Consider the following 24,464-nt stretch of genomic DNA (forward strand, 5'->3'; position numbering starts at 1 on the left):
AAAAAAAAAAAAAGTTCATATAATAATAATTCAACATGAAATGTGCCGAGTTCATTTACAGGTTAAATCTCCTATCTACATTAGAGGCTTCTCTCAGCTTAACAGGAAACCAAATGCATATTTAGCACTTGAGTCAGCAGGGGATTGAACTTATACTCAACAAGCTAGACAGGGACATGATGAGACGCGTGTGTGATTTTAATGGGTTGTTTTTTCATTGTTAATCTGAATAAAGATGAATTGATGAGTGAGTCGATCCCCATAGACCCCCATATTAAAATGCCCAACTTTACAGCAGAAATGAACATGTTTACAGCGCAGTACATAAAACTATTTGGTTTTAAATAGATAATTTCCTGATTCATGACAACTGTATGGGGGGTAAATTTCTTTTAACTCACCCATTTAAGTTGTAATGGGGCTTAAAGTTATGGATAATTAAGGATGTGGCTGCTTTAAGTAACAGTTAATGCTGCCTTCAGGTTTTAGCGACCAAGATTCATTTATCCCACCATAGCTCACGCTCCCACGCGCCACCTCTGGCCATTTTCAGATGTGCTGGTAGAAAGGCACTGCCAAGCTACCGATGGCCAGATTCACTTGAACTGACCTTCAAAACCACATTTCAGGAAACCTATGGGTGACGTCACATAGTCTATATCCATTTTACAGTCTAGATTTTGTAGCCTGTGAATCCTTCTCTATGCATATCCCCACTTGCTTCTAGTCGATAAGATATTATGCTAGATTATATATTATTTTTGAACTAATTTCCGTTCGATAAGTCTCAGTTCCACGTACAATTGAAAATGAAAGGGCAAAACGATGCTGTTAAAATAGTACGCAAAAACTTTTGACGCCGTTTCCGACTTCACTTGCAAAGTGACTTCACAGTTTGAGGAGGCAATTAGTCAAAATAGCCACTATACACAGTGCTTTAGTGCAGCAGAGGTTCCGGAAAGTGTACGCTAATTGCCCATAGAGAGCCACACTTTTGACGTTAATTCACATCTAAAAGCTAAACAGAGTTGTGATGTGGTCGGAAGCTACATTTTGAAAAGTTGTCACAACAAATTGAAAAAAAAAAAGAAAAAAAAAAGTCTAAACTAAAGACTAAAAAATGTACTTGCAGTAAACGGAATTTCTTTCACAGACTATCCTCTGTCCGGTTCCAGGTCACATATCAGACTAACTGGTGACATTTCAGCTGAAAATGTCAACGAGAGCCACAAGAGAAGACAAAGTGGTTAACTTTCCATCTGCTGTGGGTCAGTGTTCGTGTGAGTGGAGCAAAGGACAGAAACAGATGTTGGCTGCAGGAAGACTTACTCTTTGGTGTCGTGGCTGATCTGGAGGTTTATGTGTTGCATGGTACTCTTCAGCTGGAGAGGAAAAACAAAGACAAAGACATGAGAGGCTTAATAAAATTTCTTCCATCAGACCTTGCATAAAGTCTGCTGCTCAACATAAAAAAATAGAAACTGTTCATGTCCCGACAAACCCAATGAACTGTCTGATCAACATCAAAAAGTTTCAAAATGAACAAATGTTGCATGGAATTATTTATAATCCCGTTTTCCAAAAAGTTGGGATGCTGTTTAAAATGGAGCTAAAAATAGAATGTGATGATTTGCAAATCATGTAAACCTCTATATTTAATTGAAAAAAGAACAAAGAAAACATCTCAAATGTTGAAACTGATACATTTTCTTTTCTTATGAAAAATATATGCTCATTTTGAATTTGATGCCAGCAACACATCTCGAAAAAGTTGGGACAGGGGCAACAAAAGACTGGAAAAGTTGTGCAAAGTAATAAAAACACCTCATCTCGCAGCTAATTAGGTTCATTGGTAACAGGTAGAAACACTAGTGGTCTCTCAGAAGTGAAAATGGAGTTCAGCACTCTGAAAGACTGTGTGGGCAAATAGTGAAACTGTTTAGGAATAATGTTCCTCAATGTAATGCAATGTTATCCAAATAAATATTGGATGGCCGTGATATGTGGGCCCTCAGGTGGCACTGCATTAAAAACAGACACGAATCTGTAGTGGAAATCACTGCATGGGCTCAGAAACACTTCCAAAAACCATTTTCCGTGAACACAGTTCTTCGCTGCATCAACAAACACAGGTTAAAACTCTACGATGCAAAGAAATAACCACACATAAACATAATCCAGAAACGCTGCCGCCTTCCCTGGGCACAAGCTCATTTAAGATAGACTGAGGTGAAGTGGAAAACTGTCCTGTTGTCTGACAGATCTTATAATATAAGCCAGGAAACACGAAACCCCAATAATACACCATCAGTGGAAAAGGAAGGATAAACAAAGCACAAGCAAGTACATGCACACTGAGGAGGCATCAAGCAAACACATCTTTTAGATTTGTGTTTTCCTCAATCCGTCTTTATTTTTTTCACACACTCTCCAAGACCAACACACATGCCTTTACTGACAGTTGTTCCTAATGGAGAGAAGATTTAGCACTCTAATCTCCTGAGCCTTGGGGGTCCATCCAGTCAGCGGTGCCAGGGATGTGTGGTAGGGCAGCCTTTCCCTGACCCTTGGAACCATGCCTGGGTGGGAACGACGGGCTGATATCAAAACAGAGATATGACTGGCAACAGGCAACCCACTCCTCATCAATTTAAGCAAATTCCATTATTGTGTTTACCTTGCATTGAACTGACACTAATGTGTCTAAGTGTCTCTATCTGTTACTCTGCCTGAACACATTGTCATTTTTCACTGATGGACTGGAGCTTTGATGCTGAAACGTCTGGCCATTTCAATTGCATTAGATTCAAAGTGCTGCAAACACTTACATTTTTCTGTATTATGAATAGTGCTTTTATTGTCATTAGACATCATTATTACTGTTCAGAACAGGATTAACCTACAGTAGTATGAATGAATAGAAAATGTGTTGAGTTTGTTTGTTTGTTCGCAATAATTAATGGGATAACATTGATTCATTTGCATTTGTTTCCTTGCTTTTTAGGTGAAATACATGGAATTGAAATCACAAACAGAGAAATAATAATAAATCCATACTGAGGAGCATGCTGGCTAAGTGGTGAGCCATTCAGAGTGGGGGTTTATATGTCTTTCGTGGATTAAGTTAGGCTGATGTAAAATGGATGATCAACTTGTATCAGTTGCTGGCTGGCTTTATGCCTCCACTGACTGACTGTAAAATCTTGACTTTGTACTAATTTGTTTCTGGGTGGGGTCTTTGAATTCAACTGCTTCATCCTCCATAGTATAAATACTTCCTCCGAACAGGAGCGCGGGAGACCACAATGTCACCACTGCCATTCTGACACCCTAAAAAGCCTTAAAAAAAACCACGTGTTTGACACTAATTCAGAACTCTTTCATTCGATCTTGCCTCCTTCTCTGTGAGATGAACACTGAGGACACAGAGGACATCCCCCTGTACATCCCTCTGCAATTCTAACTACTCACCATTCAGCTTCGTTCGGAGTCTTTAATGACCTCCTGGAAAGCAAGAAACCAATCATTTCACATGGCAAGCTCTCTCAGGGGCTGTAAAGGGGAGTAACATATCTTGTGGGCCCTGACTGGGAGGTGTTTTCAAGCGTTAAAAGGGAAACATACAGCCCAGAATTTCACATGGCTATTTCAATGACTGTGGTTATTGAAAAAGGTGGAAATTGGGGGATCAAGACCTCCATTTATATTGACTTCAGATTAGACTTTTGGAAATTGATCCACTGACATATTGACAGAGTCACTGCACCTTTGCTTGAGATATTACTATACATCCAGATGACTCTCGATTGAAGACAAGGCTTACAACTGTGAAAGCTCAGCATGGCTGTCACAACAACTCTTCTATTATTCAGTGTCTAAAGAGCACCTCTAGGATGTTTCTCTGTATGATCCTATCACTCTAATCTGTGTCTCTGCTGTTCGTAAGGAGTACTTTTTGAATTAAATAATACAAAGTCGAAACAAACCAACATGCTGGGAAAATTTCATGGCAATTCATCCAGTAGTTTTCGAGACATTTCAAAAGCACTAATATCGTTCACGTGGTGGCTCACCAAAATCTTTAGAATACATTGCCTGGGAACTGTGAAAGTCAGTCCAATAGATGTTGAAATTTCAAACACTGACTTCCCTGCCACTTGTGGAAAAGTCAGGAAGATTCATCTTGTGGGGACTGGTCATTCAGATATGTCAGTCTGAACCAAGATGGTTTAGCAACCAACCTAATGAATGACACTGCCATCCCTTGAGTGACATACTAGTGACTAGAGACTAAAAACAGAATTAAGTAGTATTAGTATCATGGTGACTGTATGAAAACTTTAGTTTTCTCAATTAGAATAGCTATTATTAAACACAGACTGTGCATCAAAAAGAATTTAGCTTCAGGGTCTGAAAAGTGAAGCCAATGCAGAAGTGCTTTGAAGCACAATACCACTGTGGGCCACTAGGGGCTGGCTCCAAAAAAAACTGGTGTCCTCGGGTACTCTGTCATAACTACAAATTAGATACACGCCTCACTCCACCCGAGTCCCATTTTCTCATCCAAAAATGGTCACAGCTGGCTCAAAAATACCCAAGATGGCGCCAGCCGAACTGAGTTCTTACAATGGGTGAAGTCATGCTTGGTTACACATTTGATTTTCTTATTTTATCTTCGGTCTCTTCTCAGATGGATTGTAGCAGAGAACTAATGCTTTGCTCATAATACGGCTGTATAAATATATCCTGCACTTCTCTGTAAATTTCTCTATATTTCTATATGACAATCCTGCACTGAAGTTATGAGTGTCACAAATAAAAGAGCATGGACATAAGGGGATTAAAGAGGCAGGTGTTTGCACGGACGAAAGTACATAACATCGAGCTAGCTTCAAGGGGTCATCAAGGTACTCCGTTTGGTTCCAGTTGATTGCTTGAAGGTCTCTGTGTGATGAATGACAGAACTAGACAATTATCAATAAAGGGGTTTCGAACAAAAGTGTGTTGTGGTGAAACCCCATTACTTTCTGCCATGGTTTCTATGTCATCGATCATCGCTCCAGTAGGACTTGTGAAGAGATGTGTCCTTCCCCTTTCCCACTCTCCTAATGGATATGTTGGATGGAGGGAAACGAGAAGCTGTGATGTAAAATGGGGTGAGGTTGAAAGAAATGGAGGCTCCCTTTGAGGTGAGTTATGGACTGCCATGCTGTAAATGAGGTCACTAGCGCACACTATAACAACCCTGTACAGTATAATGTATATGTGCGTGATCTGTATACATGACCCGGCTGAAGCCCTGAGGCTGTGGTGAATGAGACCTTGGTTACTCCCAGAGTTTCAGTGCAGATGGTTGTGGATCCAACAGCCATCAGTAACCACACATGAGCCAAGAAGGGAATCCCCATTTATCACATGATGGTTAATAACGCCGCCTCATCTGTTGGAGCAGAACCAGCTCTGCATTACACCAAACACTCTTGGGCCTTTCTGGGTCACCTGGGCCTTTCTCTTGTCCATTATCCCTCTGTAGACAGATCAAGACAGCTGCAGACTTGCAGTCACACACTCCCCCCCGAGTCTCGCCACACTTACACTGACCTTTTCCAGACCTTCTTTCCTCCAAACTTTCTTTCTCTACCTCTGGGGGGTGTCCTTGAAACTCAGACTGAATTTATTATTTCACCCCAAAATGCCACAAGATTCTGCAAGATCAACGAATCATCATGCTACCCCTGGGAACGTCTCTCTTCTGTTCCATAGCAAAAGGAAGCATGGAGGACATCACATCGACATTTAAAGATACAAAGTTCTCCACAATTTGAATGAAAAGCAGAGTCATTCTGGCTGTACAGGCCCACATGACTTTATCCAACTCTGCTGTAATGCTGTTTAATACAAAGGAAAAGTAAGCTGGACAGACAGAGCATGTCAGCTGTTCATCAAGATACCACCATGGGATTGAAAATGGAAACAGAAGTCTTTAAAAATCTAACATGAGTGCTTCTTATGACATGAGTGCTCCTAATATTGTTAGATTATGAGGTACTAAATGGCCTTAAAAAGAACCAAGGAGAACCAAATGACCTGCAAGAGTTGCAAAACAACCACAAAGAAAAAGACCAAAAAGAGACACAGATCGACCACACAGAGATGCTAAATGACCACCAATCAGCATGTGTCTTGCTCTTACGTAAAGTGGTGGGGGGCCTTTTACATGTCTGTGCCCCCGGGCCTCACTGTCTCATAATCCATCCATGATTGTTAAGAGGATTTGTTAAAACTTTTATTTAAAGGTATTAACTCTCAGGGCTTGTAACACATTAGATTTAATTATTTATTAACAGTGGACTATTTTTGTATTACTATAGGCCACAAGCAGCTACTGTACTTTTCTGTTTTGTACTGTACTTAAAATAAAGGATGCACAGGGCCAAACTGTGACAGAAAATCATCAATTACCACCGAAACCTGTTTCTCTCCACGTAGAGGGCATTAGATCAGAAGCTTTTAGTCACACTATGAACTCGCAAATCCCGTCAAATCCAGCCAAAGCAGCTGATGATTCCCTTGTGTCACCATCCGCTGAGTGAGATTTCGCTGTAGCTCGGTCTCAGAGGGAATAAAAAAATATAAACCGGGAATCTGAGCCAGAGTGACCTCTGATCAGATTAGTATCTCCCAATCCTGTTAGGCAGCCTCCCTGATGTATGTTCATGCTGTATTCAGCCACTCCATCCTACTCTAATATCCTCATCTTCCGTCAGCCCTGGAAAATCCTTGATTACGCAGGTCAGCATTTGTATCCCATCTCTGTATGCGGGCTGAAAACAACCAACAAACAAAAACGCAAAGATGCACGCACACCCATCTGATGTGATGCTACTGTAGCTTCTTTTCTCCCCACTTATTGGTTTTCTCACCGTGCATCACACTTCATCATTCTATTCTATCTAGAGTCTAATCACCAATGACCCTCAGAAACACTACGGCCTTGGATTTAAGAGGCACAGAGGAGACCGGGAGATTGAATTTAATCCAGCTTCGCAGTGAAAAGGTGACCTTTATGCAAGTTAGTTTCATTTTTGTTGCCCAATGATGCAACTGGATTAGAGAATTATTGCAGGGGATGAAGAAAGTTATCTGTGAAACATAAGCTAAAGCCGCCAAGTTATCTCTTCATTCATTCATGTATTAAATTTGAGGCTTTGAAAAAGGCACGGCTAATCATCTTCCTTGTCCCTGTTGGACATTAAAAGAAGGAGATCAAATCAGGGGAACGCGCCCTACTACATCCACCGAGAAAGAGAGACGCACCCTCAGGGGACCGCCCATCTGTCACCCTCGTTCTCTTGCACCTGATTATGAGGTGTCACTCCCCCTCCAAGCCAACCGTATGCCTGATGTCATAGAAAGAGTAGGCTGCGTGCTGGGCCGGCCAAGAAGCTAGATGTCCGACTGCTTTGCATGCGCTGTGTGTCGTTCTCCACCTTTCACTTCAAAAGTGAACTTAAGGACACTAGAGGTCAAAGTGCATTTTATATACCGAGACACATTTAAAACGTAGGCAGGTCTTTCTTATTCTTTATGCACACACAGATAAAGCTTGCCTTATCTGCAGATGTGCTGTCATACAGACATGTTATCTCTAAGATGTGTTACTGTCAGGATCTCCATGGTGATGGACAACTCTAACGATGTTGTTGAGCTCCATTAAAGTTGCCCACTCACAGCAATCACAATACACCATCAGTGGTGCACTTCGACACCAAACCCATCGAGACTTGGAAAACCCAGCCGGCACATATCATCTACAAAGCAACGAGTGCTTACAGCTACATGATAGGTTGGGTGTTCTGCATATTAGAAGACTGAGACAATAATTATTTTAGGTAGTTGGATTTCCTGTGGACCAGGAGACAAAAGACCAAGGGATGGAAAAAACAGAACACGAGAGTGAATTAAAAGAGTTTAGATAAAAATAAAAATGGAATAATTTGGATTTACCAAAAATTGTTTGTGGTAAAAACAAAGGGGCTGGAGTGTGGACACATTATTTAGTCCAAATTCACACTACAGTATGTCTCACAAGCTCCCTTTTTACTTTAGTCTGAAACAAAACATGTACTAAGCCTGGACAGTTCACCAGTCAATCACAGGAACACCAGAGGAGTCATCACTTTTTTCCAGTTAGAAATCCTGAAACCTTTTTGAAAACCTTGACCACCCATCCAGTCATGTTAAGCCGTGTTCACACCAAACGCGATGCAAATGTTCGTTTGATTGAACAGTACTTGTCAATTATCTACTGGTTCAAAAGAGGCGAATAAAATCACATTTAAAGTCTTTATAGTTTATGCACACAGGCAATGCCATTAATTTGAGTAAATACTTATTGAGTCTCGTCACACCAAAACGATGGAGGGAAATTTTGTGTGGGCTGCCTGTGTGAGGGCAGCGCAGAGTTCTCCGTGGATAAAAGCACAAAATTATTGCAAGATTTCTTGTTTGTTACAAGCTGACAAATTAGAAGTGTTTTTTTCAGGTTTTATTTTGAAATGAATGTGAAAGAGAACACAAACAACCAACAACAAAAGATGTGTGACTGTCCAAGTACTTACAATATGGACTAACTGTGTGTTAACACCGATTCATTCATAATGTGTGCACTCAGAAGTCTGCTCTATGCCCATTGCAAACCAGCTGCCCTCATTTATTATCAGGTTCATTAGAAATTCCATCAAACTCCATGAATATAATTTGTGGAATGGCAATTATAGTGAAAGTTATGATCCAAAGCATTTCACTACTTCATGGAAATATTAGTCTGAACAAAAAGATAGTGATGTGCTAAGTGTAATACATGACACTATACCGCAATAGACCAGTAGAAAAAGGGGTTGTATTACTAGTTGTTTCGTCAAGAGACAGTTTAACGAATACTGTTTGTACTTAAAAAGTGTCTAGAGTGTGTGCTATGGAAAGGTCAGTTGTGGGTATATTGAGAAAGCTGTGAAAGCTGAGACAAAGAGCAAAGAAGAACAAGATGAACAGGCAAAGATACAGGAGGAGAACAGCAGAAAGGTCAGCTGGTGAATTTCAGAAAATACAGAGAAACGTACGTCGGCCTGTAATTGGCTAAGCTATCTGGTATATGTATGGAAACTATATAACCGTGACGAGAAGCGGTAAAGAGCCGCTACACGCGGCCTACGGTGAGACTTACCACTTGGTTGCGTGTGCGGTGGTAGGGCTGAATGATGGGTAAACCCAGCGGTGTCACCCACTCCACAGTGTGGCCAGACTTGGAGATGAGCCTGGCGCTCTCTGTCAGCCAATCCTGCAACAGATGGATGCCAGCAAAGGTAAAGTGAGCGCACATGCTTACGGAGCCCACAAATATTCACAGCGCTGCATCAATCAAGGGTGCAAATATCTGTCCATTTGTTGTGTGTGCATGTTTGTTTTCTTGTATGTGTTTGTGTGGACAAAAGTGCAATTAAGTTGAAGTTTGTGAATTCAAATCAGGTAATTTGCTGACTAAGTTTTCATGTTTAGCTGGATCAAGATTTAATAAGCGAGGCTAGAAATAAAAAGATATTATGGTGCATTTGGAACAACACAGAGGAAATGAGAACTCCCACCGCCCACAGCATCAACAAATGATCTATGCATTTAAGATCTACCTCTGCTGCTCTACTTTAAGGAGCTGCCACTAACTGTTGCAGACTTGTTGTGGAACAGGTGAGGAGTTGTTTCTTACTCTAAAAATTGCAACAGTGTTGTTTGCTAAGGTGTCTGGCACAGTTTGTCTCCAAGAATGGAAGCCCTATTTATGTCCTCCTTGCACATACACTCGCACACACATACTGAGCTGTAGGAAAGATAAATATGTTCCAAGTATCCAGAGGTAGCAGCCTGACCCAAAGCGGCTCCATTCATCATCCACTGCCTCCCTATGTTTCCAAGCAAGATGAAATGAAGATGGTATAAAAGCTAACAGAAGTAAGCGATTAACTAGATAGATAGCTGGCAGGATTGCCTGGTCAGTCAACAGGCTGATGGAGGCGGGAATAGCGGGAGAGTAATGAGAGGACAGATAGTGTGAGCGCAGTCTGAAGGGAACGAATAGCAGTGTTGACAGAATAATTGGGAAATGTACAGAAAACATATTAGAAGTCAGGGATGACAGCGCTGGGATTGATCAGCTACCTTTCTCTCACTCATACATCAACTCTTCCCGATGAAATCGAGAGTGACCTACATAAAAGCAGCACACACACATGCACCAGCACAGGCAGCACACACACACACACACACACACACACACACACACACACACACACACACACACACACACACACACACACACACACACACACACACACACACACACACACACACACACTAGCAAAAGGTGGGGGTTCTATTAGCTCGCTAGACTCCCCTCTGCCTGTGGCGATAATATACAATCCCCTACCAGGTGCGTGTCCTAAATCTATGAATGGAATCTGTGATAAATGGGTGCCGTTGCCGGGCACCCAGAGAAGTAAACCAGTCATTAATAAAAATAAAATCACATCTTATTTGTTGCTGTAGGTCAGCAGGAAAAAAAAATATTTTATGAGTCTGAAATTTGCATAACACATTTATGTGAGAGTTTCCTTGAATGAATCATTTAGTTTGATTTAGTATTCGCTGCAAGGAAAATAGAGGCTGTTATTTAAGTTATTTTAGCAAGACGATAAGTAGTTGTGTTTCGTCTATAAACAGGAGTTACTTTCACGTAAAATTTCGATAAAAGAGTTCCATGTAAACCGACATAAATGTTCATTAATTACTTGAAACGTTATTCTTTAAATACTGTATGCTGAACTGTGTGTTTGCCTGTCAGCTCACCTGCCGTTCACTGATTAGAAAGTCTTGAGGTTATATAATTATTTATGAGTATTAGTCAACTTTTAAAGAAATTATTATAAATTGACTGGAAAATACTTCTAAAATAAATGTTAATGAAATGGGTATTACTCCTATTACAGAGAAAAACTTTGGATACCTTTGTGATTGTGCTTTGTGGAAAGTATTTAAGTGTGTAAGTATTTACTGCATGTTCAGATGTATTGCAGTGAAAACAAGATTTTCTTTAACTGATATTTGTCATCAGTGTTATAGATTTTGTAACAGACAAGGGCTCATATTTGGTGATAGTTAGTTGGATAATATCATTTTACACATGTATTTGTCTTTGTGTGTGTGTGTGTGTGTGTCTGTGTGTCTGTGTGTGTGTGTGTGTGTGTACTGAACTTACCTGGATCTCTCTGGTTCCTCTAAACATCTCCTTTAAGCCACTGAACACCAGACGCACCAGGTAATGGGATGCATCCCAAACAAACTCCTGGAAACACAACACATGATTAGCCTTTCACAGTTATTCACAATGTGTTGCTCTGCTGTAATCCTAAATCAAGATGTAATAAGAAATATTGTTGTTTTTTTTCAGCTACTATTAGGGTTATTTTTGTTTTTAATGTAGAATGCAAATAGGTGCTATAAACTGCAGGACTGAGAGTGGTCTATTTCTCATATCATTACTGTGATATCATCTCCTCCTCAGGAGACACTGCCTCATCCACCCTATCCACTCCCCCTTGTAATCAGTCACAATTACACTTCCTCCTACTTCCCTGTTAGCAACATTATGCGGAAGTCATTTAGCACAATCCTGTGGCCCTGGGATGGTAGATACACTGACAGCAGAATCATACTAATCCCATCTACGCAGACAATGAGATTAACTCAAACTATTATCAGGAACTCTATAACTATGGAGACAGATAATAAGCACTACAGCGCTGTAAGAAGATGAAATGCTTCCGTTCTCTTGCCATGGTGTCGTTCAATAGAATCGGCGTGCTCATCAACGAACCATTTATGTCCAACCAAATCAAAATGTAGTGGTTTTGAACAAAAAATAGATGCACCATGGCTGAGCACAGACTATCTAATATATCTACTGTTGGATTCCACTCGTAGCCTCCCTGAAACAACCATGCAATATTTGATTTCACTGCAATGTGATCAAGAATAAATATGATCAAAATAAACATTAAAAGCATCTATTCTTGCTCCATGCTGCTCACTCACTTAGAAACAGTGTAGTGTGACTCTTAATGTCAAGGTCAACCTATTTGGCTGCACAATCAAATGTGATGACATTGTATGTGGTCACTGTTAACCTTGTGATGAATGCCTTCATGCAGAGCACAATGAAGCAATAATATCAGAGTAGAGAGAAGCTTCTACTTAATTACGAGCCCATCTGAACTCACTGCATGTGTAAGAATGTACGGCCTGAGAGGAAAGTGTGAGAAGAGACCCATACAGAGGAGATCCTGTGCCCGGGGAGCACTCTGTCATACTAAGGCTGATACCATGCTAAAAATAAAACAGTGCGCTGTGTGAGGGAACCCCCTCGCTCGCCACCACTACCACCACCTTCCACCACTGCTGTACCTTGGGGAACTCATCAATCTCCTTCAGTCTTTTCTCAATCTGAAGGCGTCCCCCGTAGCGCGTGACCCCGTACACCACCGTCATCACCGTCTGTTTGACCACCTTCCTGCTGATGAAGCCCTCCAGCACCTGGGCGATCTTCAGGCCGCTCTCTGCGTCCCGAGCTCGGAACTCCTCCACCTGAAAAACATGCAATTGTTGAACAGTTTCAAAATTGTGCCTTTTGGAGGACATTTAAATACTTATCCACAAATACAAATAATACATCCCAAAGATAACTGTCATTATCAATTAATCAGCCAATTCTTGTCTTTAGAAACCAACTATTTTTTTTTTTTTTTTTAAATTTCACAAAAACCCTGAAAAATGTCAGTTCTGGTCTCCTAAAACCCAGGTTGATCCCGATGGCAGGCGAGCATCTTACATGTCATTTCATCATTAGTGTACAAGGTAAAAGGTAAATTAAGGATTAATTAGCTAATTATTTCAGCTGTAGTTGTAACATAGTCTCGTAATTTATGGCTTTTTACCAGTTTTACTTTCTGTCAGTAAACAAGATGTATTTATCCAGGTAGCTCGCTATTTCACAAGGCTGATATCATCTACAGTATCATCTAACGTAGCTGCAATGCCCAGAGGTAAACATATGACAGTGAGACAGTGTCTTGCAGCTATCACTGACAACTACACTGTATGCTTTGCAGTCAAAGTCACTGCCCTTGAAAGGCCAAGGACAGATGTTTTTTCCTCGACTCACTCGGATTCCTTCTGTCCTGAACTGTCAATGGACCACAATTAGCTTGAAACTGCCTCTGCCTAAAAAGCATGCAGGTTTACAGCCCGTCAGATGCTTTGATAGCATTGCATGTACACTCACCCTCTGAGCCTCCGGATAAGAAAAACTGTCTCATATCTCTCCGCACTTTGATGCAAAGCATGAGAAACTAAGCACTTTTAAATGCAAGACCTAAACTGAGAAACTTAAAATCTATTCTCAGTGCTCAGCCTGTCACTCACTACGGGACCCAGTGAGTCATCTGAATATTAACAGCTGAGCAGCTGCGACGTGTCTTGCAACTGAAATTTTACACGATTAAGTTGTGTGCCTGTGAGTCTATGCAGTTCAAATAAGGGAACAAAACTATACAAAATTCAATATCTACCTACAAGCAGCAACAAGTGGGATCCAAGCAGTGATGCAGACAACTTTACAGCCAATTCACGTTGTGAACACAAGTTGAAAAAGTTCACAATGTTTACACTGGGATTTAATCCCTGAACCATCGGATCCCTTGAGAAGGTGACTCAGACTGAGCCACCGGGGAGAAATAGTTTCTGCACACTTCATTAGTTGAGGCAAAGACATAACGTGCAAATTGCAAAAACAGGGTATTTTTGTCTGTTCACGGTGAAAATGCTTACGACACTTAAGATGTTGATGACAACATTCTGAAAAAAATTACACATCACTCTGATGATATTGGGTGTGTTGTTGAAGTATAGAAGAAGTATACAAATATTAATCTGAACAACAACAACAGCAGCAACGCTGCTTAGAACTGCTTTAAACAGCCCACTGGTGCTGACCTGCTGTGCAACTCCGCTGTACACATCCTGGGGTACGTCACAGGGCAGGAGGTTGACTGATGTGGCACCAATAACATCTCTGCCTAGAGCAGCGTAGTGCTGCAGACCATTACAGGAGCCATCCTGGAGGAGAGTTTGAGAGGGGAAAAAAAAAAAAAAGAAAAAAGATTAAAGCTGTGCTGTAGAAAAGAGAGGTCTGCCAAAGAACAGATGGTTTTATCAAAAGAACAAGAACAAGGAGAGAGAAGAGAAGACAAAGAAAATGAAGCAGAGAAGGCAGGATGAATAACATGAAGATTGGATCAACAGAATGAGAAAAGAAGTCTCTCTGCTCTGCATATGTGACCCTCATGTTTAGGCTATAGCTTTTACATTTGTCTCTCAGGGACAGTCAGTACACATTAGTTTACATTAATGTGATGTAAATTTCTCAGATTTAGGTAAAAAGGTTCATTTTAATCTAGTGCCAGAGCAGATTGTTTAAAGTTTAAAGCTGCACTGAGTGAAATGCTTGGAGCTATTGTGCCTTCAAAACATCTGCTAAGAGGAGATGCTGAATACTTTTAGTGACATTGATTACACTTGATTACATACTGCAGCATATTTTAGTTGAATGCTTTTCCTTTTGTCTTATACTTATGAATATGCTTGAAGCGTGGAAGCAGGGAAATTAGTTCTGAAACTTGAATTAGTTGCATTTTCTCTGGTGTAATTTGCCATAGAAATGTAATTATACAAAATGTGTTTTCCAACATAAATGAGAAATATTTTCTCAAGTTCTGAATATAAGCTGCATTATAACAATATTATTAACAAAGGCCTGAGGTGCACGCAAGGTGGCTTCACTCAGCAATGAATATTATACATAAAAGGTGTAAATCAGGGAATTCCTGACAAGGAGAAGTCTGCACAGTGGAAATATATACTTCCTCAGTAAATACAGTATGTCTCCAACAATGACATAAATTTACATGATTTTTCTGCTCCTTTGGTTTATGTAGGAAAAAGTAGGAGCCTGAATGTCAGATCTCAGTGCAGGATAATTTGACATGTCGCCTGGTCTGTAAGATAAGAGCTATAAGTTTATGGTAGATAACATAAAATGGTCCCAGATGGCTGGGGAGGTTGTGCCATGTTAACTTTGATATGCCCTCTTAAAAAAAGCTATAAAACGCGACTGAATGGCACACTATTTTTAGGGGGCTATAAACTTGAACAATCATAGAGGCCTTTAGTGTTAGAGTAAATTCCTATGGACAATCTGGTCTATATCATTTTATATTTGTAATTTCTATTTTACCACAGATTAAAACATAAATGTATCTTTACATTATTTGTTTTCTCTTGGTAAATAAAATATTACATAATAAATTGGTGAAATGCTTAGCAACTCTTTAAATGGATAAATCAATCTTTAGGCGTTTTATGTACCTGGTGAACAGGAAAATGAGAGATGAACTGTGTTGGATCAGGCGACCTCACAGCGTTGGAAATCTCCATGCAGCAGCCCAGTGCCTGCCAAGGCTCATCTGCATTCATCCACCACTTCTTACCCTAAAAAGACAAACATAGCACATGGCACATTATCCTGCGAATGTAACCACATTCAAAAGAGAAGCATGTTCACTTATTATTTTGACATTCATATTCTGTCACTTAATAAACTGTCACTTCACATAGTGTCAGAGAGAGACGAGCAATCTTGTAATCTGCATATTTCATCTGCACATTGTGTATAGAACACAGCAGTAATAAAAAAAAAAAAACAACTATGTAGCGCTATGGTTGAACCGTATTATCAATGAACAGCAAAAACAATTAAAGATGAGAGACTAACATTCAGAGGGTTGTCGGCAGAGTCCAGTATGTCCTCCATGATATTGTTGGCATACTCCAGTCGTCCCTGCAGTGAACTCCTCTTTTTTGAACCTGTCAGGTTGACTAAGTGGATCTTTAGCCAGTCCAGGCCCTTGGGACCGAGAGGCTTCCCCTCCGCAAACAGGAGGATCGCACGTGTTACATCACTTCCCAAGTGATTAAAGTACGGAGGGCATGGGTAGGTACGTCCCCTGAAGTCCATGTTGTGAGGAAACCAGAAGATCTCATCCCGGATGTGGTGAGCGATGGAGAGTTTATAGAGAGCGTCCATACGCAGGCTGTGCATTTCACTGCATTTCTTTTTTGCATTAATCACCTCTCTTTTCATGTGGGCCTTCTCACTAGCTGTATACGTGGGGTCTTTAGGGTTGAATTGAGGTATTTTGGGGGCCTCTGACAGAGGCGGAGGGACGTCTAGCTTATCGCTGCCACGGTCATTGAAGATGGAGATAATAATATCCAACAGAGGTTTGTTAATCCTCCAGGCACAGTTGCCCAACTGATTAAGCGAGTCCAAGACTGCGTGAAGGTTTTCACATTTCTCCAACAGCTGCTCGTGTTGTGTGGCCCCGTCCACTGTGCGCATCAGTTTGGTCGGTGTGAGCAGGTAGGCTCCAAATCTAAAAGAAGTCCAGGGCACAGGAGGGCACAGCATTGGCATCACATAGGAGTCAAAGGTCAACTTGGTCTCCATGGCTTCCTGCAGTATCTGGGTCAGGATTGGGTGGGGCTTGATGAAGCCAACCTGGGGGGTGAAAGTTCATGAGAAATGCTTCAATTACAATGAAATAAAAGGGGCTAATTCATCTCATTTAAAAAAGCAGGTTATGGTTAATCAAGACAGAGTGTGGTTAATTTAAAATCGAGTGTAGTTCTGATAAATTAAAGTAGACCAACAACAAATTAAGTCATCTGAAGTTTAAATTATAACTGGAATGTAGCGCAAGGAACAACCTCTAATCTGAATACATGTCTTACAGAATCAAAATAACTAAGATAAACACTCTCTACTGTTCATTCATTCCTCCATTTATACAACTGGTCATCAGTAAATACCACCGACATCCACAACAATTGGGAAACTATAGCTTCATAAACCCTTAACAACTTGTCTCATTTTCATGTTATTTAAAGTAGTCACTGAAATGTTGCTTACATGTTGTAGCTGTCACATTGCAGGTGATCTATCTGGTGAAACGTCTTTCTTAACTTGATCTAATTATGTAAAACCTGGTCAGGTGTCACAGCCTCAGACTCTGGATGATGGATTTCTGAGGCCGGGCCTTTGATGTTAGAGATGTTTTGTGTTCTAGTTTTTACTCGACACACTTAAAGCATGTTGAACTGAAAATAAAGACCATCACTTGTTGACAGGAAAATAATTAAAAAAAAAAAAAAAAAACTGACAGAAACACCTCTGCATTGCTCGAATGAGTCAGAACTTCATGCTGAGCTGTAAAATCATTAGGATGCTACCCTGATGGGCTAACCTCCACAGACGGAAAGAAGAGGGTGGGGAAGGAGAAGAGAAAAGAAAAGGGGAGGGGGGGAGAGAGATAGAAAATTACACAAGAATGAAATTCTGCTGTCAAAGAGACCCAAGTACAAAAATTTCTCAATCCTCTTTGACAGTCTGCCTTTTTCTTCTGACACAGCTGCCGCAGCCTCCTGCAGGGTCCCGTGGCAGTGAATCAGCGAGCCAATTAAGGGGACACTAAAAAAGGGATTAGCCTGGAACCCATTCATCTTACTCAACTGTTCCCTCCGCCAATTCACACTGGGGGGAAATGGTTTTCTAAATCACGCTCTTTGGAGCTTCACACTGGATAGGAGGGTGCTCAAGTGTTCAAGGTAACAGGCTTTAGCACAGGCTTCTCGACCAAAGTGAAGGTCAAGTGTTTCAAGGTATTTTCTCTGTATCTGCTCCTCAATGGTTTTTCTTCCTTATTAATGAAAATGTCAGCTGTACAACTGCTTAAATTTTGCCCATTTAATAAAACTAATTGCACATAAAAAAAATAAATCAAACTGAGTATGATTTGAAGGGTCTTCATAATGAGCAAGTTTGTTCTTTTTTTTTTTTTTTTTAATCCTTATGAATACTTTTCAATGTTAGTTTTTAGGAGATCTCTTTAACACTAATCCTTGACTATTTTTTCCACATGAATCTGAGTTGAAAGGATTTTTTTTCAGTCAGGGTCACTTAATACTCATAAATCCTGTTACCAGGTTATCAAAGGTATTAAAATTCTCTCAGATCTGCTTCTGCAGGGTTTTATCAGAGAACCTACAGGAGCAGCTTATGTGCAAGAATCTCCACTGGCTTCTTGGTGAGACAGCTTTCGCAAAAATCACAACCAACTGGTTATTCAACCATGTGTTTCTGTACTATCCCTGTGGAACAGACCCAGTCGAGCACTTGGAAAGATTCGCTCATCCACTGTACCTGGCGGGTGCTGCGAAAGGTGTACATGTGGTAGAGGATGGGGATGAACTTCCTGTCAAAGGCTGGGTTCAGGGTGTCGCTGTTAATTTTGAGGTTCTTAACCATCATGTCCACCATGAAAGTGCCCAGCTCCAGAGTGACGATGAATGGCCAGCTTGTCTCACCACCCTGCAGTGTGGGCCCTGAACTCTGCTCCATCTCCAGCTTACACCACTGCTCCCTGGGAAGGACATCATACACCTACAGGGAGAAGAAGGTTTGTTTCATTGCGTAAGAATGGAGTATGAGTAAGTTAAAATCTTGAAAACACAAAGACAATATGAGTCATCACTTGTCACTACAAGTTACAGTATTTGGGAGGCTGGTCAACATCTGAGAGACCACAAGATCTTTACTTAGTTCAGGAGTAAGTCATCTTATCGATCTCATCTGAATTAACTGTCACCAACACAGCAGCATCAAGCTATTGTTGTTTATTATTTATAAATTAAATACAGGGATATGTAAATATGATTGAACTGAAGTGACAAATAGTTTTGTCAAACATTTAGGATGTTTAGCTCGAATAATTGATGCGTGGAAATGTAAATGTGTGAAGTGAGAGCTCTGACTAACACTAGCTGTCATTACAATGATGGAAACATTATAATTGGCATATTTTTAACTACAAAGGCTGCATATAAAATACCTTACATAAAACAAACACCTTAACTAACCTCTAGTCTAACTAACTGCTGGAGTATAATGAGCTGTTGCTCATTATAGCCATGGTGACATTAGCGTCTTCCCCCCAGTGTACCAGAAACATCAAAACACAAGAGTCAGTGATACTGGCTGTAAGATCCCGTTGAGGAAACACAGCCCTTCATTTCACTAAAAAAAAAGGACCCAACAGCATGTCAATGAGCTGAAGAACAAGGTCTCAAACAAATTCAAGTGTTCAATTACTGTAGATACAGAACACTGATGTTATAACAGTACAACATTTTAAACTTCAGAGTAAAACAATGGAATCATCTAGTATTGTTTCAAGGTAGCACAATATGACACAAAACAAAAGCCGCCCTTTGCAATTAAAGACAGACAAAACAGAAGATATAAGAATCGAGAACGACAGTATGTGTTGTGCTTTCACGTTTAAGTAGAGCAGAAGCAATGAACTGCAACATCCTTCAGTTTGTACCTTTGCAGGACAGTATACACAGGAAATCTATAGCCAACTAGTAGGATGTCATTTTTTTTTACCTTGGTATCTTTGGCTATCAGGTCTGTGTAAGCATCATAAATGCTGCCCAGCTTTTCCACCATCTGATTCTTTTCCTTCTGTCGCACAGAGTACTTGGTGTACACCCTGTTGCCCAGATCTCTGGCTAAAATCTTCAGCGACTCTCCACTCGGTGGCATGTTGGCAACACTCTGGACATGAATACAGCACAGATCAAAAGGTTGAATGCATAAAAACATGCGTGACAATTCAGTCACAAAAAGCAGCAACTGAGTGTTAGAGGCTTTTGTAAAGACTGGTTTAGTCTCATGAAAACAATCCCTCTGTCAGAGGGACAATCACAGTCTTTTCAGAATTAAAATCAAGCTGATATTTGTCTATGTTGGAAGCAAAGGTATCTTATCAAAGTATGCTCTGCTTCGCTGCCAAAACCTGATGGGCTTCCAGCTGTTGTCACTGTCAGCCATTTGACTTGTGCTTTGTGGTTTCCGAGACTGGTTGTCTCAAATTACACAAAAGCAATGTCAAGGAAACAAAGGACAGACAACAGTAACATACCTCCTCACATTTTAGGTCAGACTTCAGTAAAATTAAGTTGTTGTTCATCAAATGTTTTTTTTAAAAATCCAAACACAGACAAGTCTTTGTTTTATCCTGGACTTCTGACAATTCATTGACCGGTAGGCTGGGTTAGGTGGCTTGTATTACCTGTATCATAATGTCAACATACTCCCTATCCTCCAGCACGCACAGATAGGGATAAAGGTTAAGCCTGTAGTCCTTGGTGTTGGTGTTAGCCAGGATCATCTTGCTCTCCCTCAGGGCCTGGAGGAGGATCTTCTGCCACTGTGTCCGCTGCTCGGCCAGAAGCTCGCGCTGAAAGGACAATACAACTGGAAATCATCCATCTGACGAGCAGAAAAAACATAAAGAATGAAATACGAGGGGCAATCAAAACGTTCAGAGACTGTTGTGCACAAGTGGAGCGAACGCACGCACACACACACACACACACACACACACACACACACACACACACACACACACACACACACACACCAGTGGTCACAAAAACGTTTCCAACTCAGGTGCTGTTTTTGACCAACTAAAGTCATTTGGAATACTTCCTCACAAAGGTGAGATCTTCCCACTGCTCCGTGCACGTCACGGTGCTGCACCCTGTTTGCACACAATGAAAGAAGTCTCTGAACTTTTTGTCTGCCCCTTGTGAAATGAACAATCCTACAGCCTCTATCACATACTGCATGATCCAAATAAAACAATCAAAACTGTAAGGCAGTAGATGGGGTCACCGCTCTCTAGACACGAGTCACTGTGCAGCATGACCATGAATTCCACTTGATAGTTAAGCTTGTTTGGCCCAGATACCACCAGATGACAGGGAGAAAACCGACGGTCCCTCCGAGAAAACACAGACTTACTGATCGAAGACTAAAACCAGAAGGAAAAGCCTATTCTGCTTTTCTCTGAGTCTGGCCCAGAACAAATCATTGTTGGAATGCAAAAAAAAAAAAAAAAAAAAACTATCAATGTATTATCATAATTGATATTAAAGTGGCTTGAGGTTAGAGGGAAGAGATAAGCAGTCTGGGAAATAGTACACATATATTTGCAGTCTTGTGGAGAGTTAGATGAGCTGGATAAGTAGCAGGTGTTATGAAGACTGGAAACATGGAGAAACAGCCTACCAGCACATCTGATCCATGCCAATTTACATGGCATATTTAATTCATCAAATCAATAGAAAAATAAATATCGATAAACAAATTGTGTTACATGGACCAAGCAAGCCGTTTTCTCTTGCAGTCAGTCTTTATGCTAAGCTAAGCATCTGCTAACTTCATATTTACCATTATATGACACTGGCATGAATCTTCTCATCTACTGCAGCTACAACTCTTTTTACTACAAAATGATCCATTTTATGTTTGTCAGCATTGCTTTAATTGAAGAGATTATAATTATCCACCATGTGATGTGGCTAAAAATGGGCAGTTTTCTTTTATTTGTGGCCATTTCCTCCTTTCTAGCAATGAGGAAACTCCTGGGATTTTTTTTTTTTTTTCCATTCACATTTTTTTTTTAATTTTTTTTTTTTACATATTGCACAAACACAAATGCCATCCTTTTGGTCTATGGACCAATGCTATGCTATCTTCATGTAGCAAAACCTACAGAGCTGGAGTTTCAAAACTGCCAGAAGGTAAAAAGACCTTTAGTATCTTCCAACCATATTAGCTTTGCTTTTCATTTGAAGTTGAGCAGCCATCTCAACCAATTGTGTTCTGTGCCCAATATTTTGGTGCTTTTTCTAATCTAACGTGCTTTCATGTGCGGGAATAAATCAGTTATTTTGGCATTACGTGCACTTTTGATGCACTTAAGTGAAAATGTGTGTGTCTGTGTGTGTTGATGTTCTCTTATCAGCCTTACTCAGTCTGAATAAAACAGAGACACGGTCTGGATTTCGGATGGAGAGGTGACTCTGCATTTTCCCCAGAGGCCTCCATTACAATACATTATTATTCTGCCCTGGCTGTCTGTAAATGCTTCCTGACCACCAGGGACTCTCAGCCTGCTCGCTTCCCACATAGCCCATCTGCAGAGGCAGACGAGCCAGGCTGGACTGTAAATGCCAAAGTTGGAAAGAAGGCACACCACAGGAATACGATGGTTCTTCCTCTAACCTGTCAGGCCTAGATGCATGATATCATTTCAAAGTTTATCAGAGAGAAAAAAGAAACTTTTAGTAAATATTATAATTATTTAAAATAAAGCAGATTACTGTCAAGATGATAATGCCACTATTACAGTTAGTGCCAGCACGATGTGTTGTGAAATCGACAGGCTTTCTAATAGTTTAAAAGGGACAAACCTACAGCACAAAACAGAAAACAGCTGACGTCCTTCCAGGTCAAATGAAGCGACCTTTTTTTATTTAAAACAACAACATTTGTGAAGCAGCTGGATTTGCAAGATCGTGTGAGATTACGAGATCAGGCAATCCATCTGGTCAGGCGTCGAGTTCTGTGTTTGTTTCTCAATAAGTGTTCTATATGCCGCTACGGGTGTCGTTTAGGTTTAACAACAGTGAGATGTGACTGTTCGTTAAAAACTAAGCATGATCTAATGGTTGAAGTTAAATTGTGATAGCAGCGAGAGACAGATGCTTCATCTAATCACCCGCCTGGTATTTTTTGAGTGCCTGCTCTTTTCCAAACAGTTTCCAAACATGACTTCGCAGATGATATTGTGTAACAAACCATCTGGTGTGCAGGTTAGCGAACAATAGGGTTTGTGAGAAATATGTTTTTCCTAAAAACACAGCACTCAACTTACAACACTATTGTAGATAGAGCGTAACATTTTATCTTAACCACTGTGCCAACAAATACCGGTATAGATTTTAAAACAAAAAAAAACAACTTTATTACAGACAACTGAATCTTCTCCATTTCATGAATCTTAAAACATATCACAGATATGTCCTTTAACTGTATATGTGTTTTAGTTGTGTACATGTCTATTTGTGTCCGTTTCTGTGTATATACATAAAGAGCAAGATACAACCGAAGTCGAATTCCTTGTATGTGTAAACATACCTAACAAATCAAGCAGACTCTGATTCAGATCAGTGAGTAATGAGGATGAGCTGAAGATGAAGAGAGGCAACAGGTGTGGCTATTTACCATTTTGGCCATGTTTGCAGTGATGGGCTTGGTTGTCTCCACAGAGTCGATGGTGACAGTGCAGGCCTGCTCCATGCTGAGCTGAAGCTTAACACGCTCCTGGAGCTCCTCTCGAGTGAAGTCCAGTTTGGGGTAGTTGTGGTCTGCCCTCTAAAACAAAGTCAAACATCACACAGACATAGAGAAAATATGTTATTAATGTGTTATAGTGCCCTGAGCTCAACCACTCAATAGTAAACCGTATTGTAATCCCTAAACTGAATTTTAGGTGAGTCTACACCAAATAAATGTTGGTACACAACCTGCAAAAACGCATTTCCTGTGAGGATCATTTTAGGGCAAGATGTAGGGAGAGTCTTTTCAGGCAGGTGAGTAAAGGCTAACTCGTAAAGCCATCTCAGCCTCTCTGCCAGGAGCATGTTAGTCTGAGTTTCCATGTCACAAGCTTTGGCTCAACATTACTCAAACAAAACAAACAAGAACAAAAGTTCATTAGAGTTCATTACTCTACTCACAATGCAGACACACATGGTGGACACTTCATCAAATTGCATTGTCAGCCAACTTGTAAACACTTAATAATCTACATTCATATTTTCAAGGTTTAACTGAACATTATATAACATGGTCGAAAACCTAGAGCTTGGATAGCAAAGTCTGGAGTCAGATGATTGTTGGTTACGGCTACAGTATGTTCACAGCTGCGTGCTTGCTGAATTGTACCTCAGTATCATATCAAACCCAAAGACATAGTAATCTGTTGCATGAAGCCAAAATAATTATATATATAGATCAGAAATGACAGGAACTGAATCACTGCACGTATGTTCGTAGGCTTAGCAAATGTACCCTTAACAATTTACCCTGAATGTGCTGGCTATTACATCACAGCTGACCAAAGGGGCTTACACTGACCGAGGGATGAAGTACTTGACAGATTCTGGCAAATTCCTTGGTGAAAGAAATCAAATGTGCTTTAAAAAAGTAAATTATTGTTTTAAGAGATAGTGAACTTGCCGAGGCAATAGGACCATAGGATATTGTCAGTACAGAAAGGGTGTTGGCCTGAATAAATGAATTACAGCACTAAGAACCTTTATTATGT

At 40.5% G+C, this 24,464-nt stretch overlaps 1 protein-coding gene across 1 annotated transcript in view; it reads right to left on the bottom strand.

Annotated features, from left to right (window-relative positions):
* The window catches only part of polrmt (polymerase (RNA) mitochondrial (DNA directed)), a 47,656-nt gene that overhangs the window by 8,657 nt on the left and 14,535 nt on the right, over positions 1–24,464 (bottom strand). The window contains exons 6-16 of the mRNA XM_069150177.1: positions 23,360–23,509; positions 20,358–20,525; positions 19,670–19,840; positions 18,425–18,664; positions 15,938–16,723; positions 15,532–15,654; positions 14,101–14,223; positions 12,514–12,693; positions 11,309–11,395; positions 9,227–9,340; positions 1,330–1,382 (exon numbers count right to left, since the gene is read on the bottom strand). Of these exons, the coding sequence (XP_069006278.1) occupies positions 1,330–1,382; positions 9,227–9,340; positions 11,309–11,395; positions 12,514–12,693; positions 14,101–14,223; positions 15,532–15,654; positions 15,938–16,723; positions 18,425–18,664; positions 19,670–19,840; positions 20,358–20,525; positions 23,360–23,509 (2,195 nt within the window). The remainder of the gene's footprint in view (positions 1–1,329; positions 1,383–9,226; positions 9,341–11,308; positions 11,396–12,513; positions 12,694–14,100; positions 14,224–15,531; positions 15,655–15,937; positions 16,724–18,424; positions 18,665–19,669; positions 19,841–20,357; positions 20,526–23,359; positions 23,510–24,464) is intronic.

This window comes from Embiotoca jacksoni, unplaced genomic scaffold, assembly GCF_022577435.1.
Source record: "Embiotoca jacksoni isolate LCO1_2020_lvr unplaced genomic scaffold, fEmbJac1.0.p SCAF_16, whole genome shotgun sequence".
Lineage (NCBI taxonomy): Eukaryota > Metazoa > Chordata > Actinopteri > Embiotocidae > Embiotoca > Embiotoca jacksoni.